The sequence below is a fragment of the Theropithecus gelada genome, chromosome X (assembly GCF_003255815.1).
Source record: "Theropithecus gelada isolate Dixy chromosome X, Tgel_1.0, whole genome shotgun sequence".
Classification (NCBI taxonomy): Eukaryota; Metazoa; Chordata; class Mammalia; order Primates; family Cercopithecidae; genus Theropithecus; species Theropithecus gelada.
This window is the reverse complement of record NC_037689.1, coordinates 48,076,391-48,081,756: the sequence shown is the minus strand read 5'-3', so window position 1 is coordinate 48,081,756 and position 5,366 is coordinate 48,076,391. Positions and strand designations below refer to the sequence as shown.

Genomic DNA, 5,366 nt, shown 5'->3' with positions numbered 1-5,366 from the left:
CACCAATGGCAGGGCTTCGTGTGGCTCCAACTGTTCTGGGAGGAGTACCATCATCCCTGTTTAGGGTCAGCAGTGTGACTCCTATTAAACATCCTCTGCTGAATAGGGTTGTTCCCATTAGAATAAGGCTCTCACTTCCTTGAGACCACTGCCAGAGGAACTGAGGGGGCACTTCAGTCTGAGAGTTCTGCCCTGGTCCTCCTAGGGCTGACAATAGGGACAGGACACTACATTCCCACTGTTCTTGGGTGAGTGGTCTCCTCTATCCTCCCTCAGCATCTTTACCTTGACTCCTACCTAATGAAATCTGAAACTCCACTCTCCACTGACTCAAGGCTGCACTCCTCTGACCAAGGCCATATCTTCCTGGAATCTCCCAATTGGAAGTTAGGAACAGCCACATCTGGCCACAGTTATTGAGGATCCTCTGAGGAATAATAGCAGGGTCAGAATCCGACCAGATTCCACTGTTTTGGAGTCAGTGGCTCCCTCAGTTCTCACTCAGGGTTCTAACATGGATTTGGGGATGTGGAACTCCTTCCTCTACTAAGCTGAGTCTGCCAGCCTCAAGCCAAAGCTTTTCCTTTACTGAGAAACCAGAGGGGGAAGTCAGGGTGCTACTCCTTGGCTACCCCAGTGTCCTCACCTTAAATCTAATCCAGGCTCGTGAGGATCTCCTTCATGGGCAGAATCGGAGCTACTGCCATGAGATCAAAGCCTTTATCTCCCTGGGGCACCAGTAGAAGCCCTAGAGAAAATGAGGAGGAGCCTCAACCAGATAGCCCTGCCTATGGCCACCCAAGGCAGAAAGCAAGATAAAGCTTTAAGAGCCCCTACTGTTCTGGGTGGATCATTCCTCATTTCTCATTCAGAGTCCTCTTCTTGATAGTTTTCAGAGGCTGAGATCCTCCTCCCAATAACCAGAGCACACCACCCTTAGACCAGGACTCTTATGTACCTGAGAACTTGAATAAATAGAGAAATTTTAGCTTGCTGCTATAGCTTGGGCCTTCTAGATCTGAGAGTAGGCAGGGCCTGGTCTCTCAGTGACCCAGATATTCTGAGGCAGTGATCTCCAGAATCCTCATTTATGGGGCTTCTCATCATGCCTCGTTTCTGTTTAAGCCTGCTGGGAAATGTCACACACCTGCAAACAATTGAGCAGGTTCCTTACTGCAAACCTTGCAGACAATGGCTCCCTGTCCCAGGTTCTGTACGAGACAGGGAAGCTGTACCACAAGGCAGGAGGCCCCAGACAGGTGGTGGGCTGTCAGTGAAAAAAGCACACTGATCTATTCTTTGCTTTGCCAGCCAGACTTAGCCTGTTATGTACTTTGCTTTGAGGATATTTAATTTCTATGGGGAAAGGGCAGAGCAGGATGATTTGGGGAGCTCCTGATCTTATTGGGTTATCTGATGTTGCATATCCAGATGATCATACTGTCACTGTGTATTATTTTTTCTTTTAGCAATTCATACTACTCATTTATTCAGCATTATGATTTCTCTAGTTGTATATTCCAAAGAAGTGCTTTGGGTACGGTGTCCTTTTAATGCTCTGATAAGCATTTTGGGCAGTGAGAAGAAAAATGAATTAAAAGACACAAAGTCTGGCTCAGGCTGAAAGGACTGGAAAATGTGTGCTCTAGATGAATCCAGACCAGAGATCTAATCCCAGCTCTGTCAATTACAAGCTTGTGAGCTTTTAGAAATGTGCAATTTATTCATTTTGAAGTGAGTCTGCTAAACCCCATCTTGTAGGAATTTTGGGGTATAAATACTGTCCATAAAAAATATGGCATATTAAGTAGGAAATGCTGAGTCTGTCATAAATGACAGTTACTATAGTATGTGTTTTTATATAAATTATTAATTTTTAATTTTCCTAAGGATATATTAAGAAACAAAATTACCACATCTTGAAAATATTTGGGACAATTTAAGCCTATGCAAGTTCTTTGAATGTAGCCGCCTTTTTTCAAGAAGGTTTTTAGTGAACTCATTCTGGCTTATATTGATCACTGCATTTCATGTGATGATTTTAAACCCAGAAAATACCACCCTGCAATCAGAAAGGCTTTTTGATGCAGTAGATAACATAGAATATAAAGTGCACTAGAACAAAACAAACGGCAGTCTTAATAACCTAAATAAATCCAGGTATCCTTTATTTATACTAAAAGAAATAGGAAAAGGAATTAGGCAAACCAAGAATTAAACAACTTTTACATTTCTGTTTTTCCTTTTCTTTCTCGTCATATTATGATGTCAACTTTTTTACTGTGGAGTTCTTAAAATTCATATCAAAATCCATTTTCTATTACCATGTTATCTAGTTCTGAATTACAATGAAAATATGTTGTGTGATTTTGTTTTATTAATACCCAAACCGTAACTTTCAAATTGGTTAAATAGCCATGAATGTGAGAGCTATGTTTTTGATAACTGTATAATCTGAAGCAAAATAAACCTTCACTTAACAGAAACAATCTTGAAAATTGACAAAGAAATAAAACATAAATCTACAAGTTACTCATGTATAACAAGACAAAAGAAAGAGATATATCTTGTTCCCTCCAGCCTCTACTATACTGCAGTACTTAGAAGGCTCATTACTCTCTTCTAACATAAAGCGAAAATTCTACTTCAGACCTCCCTAGAAATGGGAGGATCTGTAGGATGTGGCCCCATAAGGTGCCCTGGCCAAGGGAATAGTGCCAGTTCTGCCTTAAGCTCTCAATCTCAATGCTCTCTCTACCTCATCCATCAAAGCGTCTGCATACAGATGTGGGTGTAAACCAGGGCTGGTGTTATTGCTCTTGGCCAAAACACGCAGGACTTTCATCTTGGTGGTTTCAGCATGGGCTCGTGGACCCCACAGGAACTCATAGCGTGGAGGATCACTGTTGCACACCTGCCGGTAAACCACGTACTTATCTTGCACCAAATCTTCAGTAATGAGCTTCTGGGGATCCCCATAGATTGGGTGTGTCATCCCAGCATAGATCCCCAAATAACTCAGGAACTCCCAGACCTCCTCTTCAGTGGCACGGTTGCCTTTCATGAAGATCACACTCAGGACCGACATCAGGAGACCCGACTTCTGCAGCCCCTTAGCATCATTCAGAATTCCTTCACTGGAGAGACCCAGCTTGCTAACAAGGGTGTAGGACTCGCCGCTGGAATCCATTTCTTTCAATTCAACGCCAAAGGCCACCGCCAAACGTTCGGAGGTTCTGTTGAGGATCTCAGGGAAGTAGTGCTTGTAACGTTTGCCAACACGCCTCAGCATGTCTGCCTTCAAAATGGACTCTTTCTTCTCAAACTTCTCCTGCAGCAATTGCACCAATGCGCACGCCTTCCTCTTTAGAGGATCTTGGCTTAAGCGCTTAAAAATGATGGCTTTCTGTGAGGCTCTTACACTTTCCTCATCTTGACCCTTGGCAGCCACATCATATTTTGAGCCTGAAACACCTGCATCAGGAAAGCCAGTGGGTGAAGCTCCCTGAGACTCCTGAGAAATGGAGGCATCAGGGGAGGTGCTCAGAGTTTTCTCATCTTGACCCTTGACAGCCACATCAGATTTTGAGCATGAAACACCTGCATCAGGAGAGCCAGTGGGTGAAGCTCCCCGAGACTCCTGGGGAATGGAGGCTTCAAGGGAGGTGCTTGCACTTTTCTCATCTTGGCCCTTGGCAGCCACATCAGATTTTGAGCATGAAATACCTGCATCAGGAGAGCCAGTGGGTGACACTCCCTGAGACTCCTGAGGAACGGAGGCATCAGAAGACCTACGACGAGTCCCCAGACAATCGTGAGAAGAGGATGAGGAAGAGTGGGACTCTTCTTGCTTCTCTGCAGTGGCCTGGGGACCTGTGAGACCCTGTGGCTGACCATGGGTCTCCTGGCGTTTCTCACGGGCACGGAGCTTACTCTTCTGACCCCGAGGCATTATGGCTGAGTGTGGGTAAGAAGACTGGGAAGGCTGGTACCTGGATGGGAGAGAGTGATGTCACGTCAATACCTTCGGCTGAGAGTGACCATCTTGGCTTTAACTAGCGCCCCTTCTGCAGGTTTCTGCAAAACAACTGCTCTAGGAACACACAGGACTCCTGTTCTCCTGGTCAGTTTGTCTCCTTCAAACTCAGGAGGAAGTTAGAGTATTAGGCTCTAGAATGACAGCCCATTTTGGGGCTTATTGAGGTGACAGCACCGGCTGGCAGTGGATGACCTGTTCAGGGGTCGGATCCTCTCTGTTTACATTCAGGATCATCATTAAAATTGTTGACAAGACCCAGAGGCCCATTTCCCTGTGCCGCTCTGAAATTGACACTAGGAATTTTTACAATACTAACCAGCAGGAAATAAGGAAGCACTTCTGCCCAACACTTCACTCCGGGGACACGCAGACCGCCTAGGGCTGACAACAGCGGAGGCATTTTAGTGCTCTTCCTGTTATAGTGAGAACGGTCCTCACGGTAATTAGACTCCTCACCCTGACTCTTCCCACAACCTGGAAATCGCCCTCACTGACCTGCTGCCATCTCCTTACAACCAGGGGCCTACCTCTCTGACTTTCACAGGGACAAAGTTAGAATGCATCTCAGTCTCTAGAGACCTGCCCAGACCCCCAGGCTAACGTCAAGGGCAGAGTTCGGTGAAACCCGTTATGGTACATGGAGTTCCCTCAATCCTAAGGAGGGTCCTCTTAACTATGTAGGGCCTGAGATTTCTCCCTCTACTGACCTACGTCCACCAGCCTTGGACCGAGGCCTTCATGTTCTACAACATGATGGAAAAAATGAATGGACTTTGGGCCTAACAGCCATGCTTGGGGACTCCTCCGGGACCAGCTCGGGCAGGTTGGAGCAGGGCTCTGTGGAGCCGCCATTTTTAGGGGGAAGGGGGTTGAAGTTGGGGAATGCCCCCCCAGTTCTAGGTCAGGATACCCACCAAGACAGCTGAGAAGATCTGGGACACCTCCTTCCGCTGACGTGACACAGCACTTTTCAGACTGAGGCGTCCTGCTCAGACCCCTTTCTAGGTGGAAGTCGGGAGGAACCACTTCCGGCCACGCCCACCTGGCCCTCCCAGCGTAACAGCAGCTGCGGGGCTCTGTCACTCCCCCTTGTGTTCTGTGGGTGCAGCAGATTCCAGGGAAGTCACATAAAGTTCTTTCAGGGGCTTTTCGTGGACCCTTGGACTTCTCTATCTGTTGAGCCGAATCAGTCAACCTGAGATAGAGGCTCTCATTCCCTGAGAGTTCAGAATAGGAAGTAAGGTGCAGCCTGAGCCCAGAAGCCATGCCGGGACCTTCCAAGACTGATGGTAGGGGTGGGGCTCTGTGGGACCCCCTTTTTGTAATG

At 46.8% G+C, this 5,366-nt stretch overlaps 1 protein-coding gene across 1 annotated transcript; it reads right to left on the bottom strand.

Annotated features, from left to right (window-relative positions):
* Positions 1-1,863: 1,863 nt before the first annotated feature.
* Positions 1,864-5,040, bottom strand: LOC112616265 (melanoma-associated antigen B6-like). The gene is made up of 2 exons (XM_025373265.1): positions 4,954-5,040; positions 1,864-3,992 (listed from the first exon to the last, which is right to left on the bottom strand). The coding sequence occupies exon 2, from the start codon at positions 3,950-3,952 to the stop codon at positions 2,729-2,731; it is 1,224 nt and encodes a 407-aa protein (XP_025229050.1). The 5' UTR covers positions 3,953-3,992; positions 4,954-5,040; the 3' UTR covers positions 1,864-2,728.
* Between the last annotated feature and the right edge of the window lie 326 nt (positions 5,041-5,366).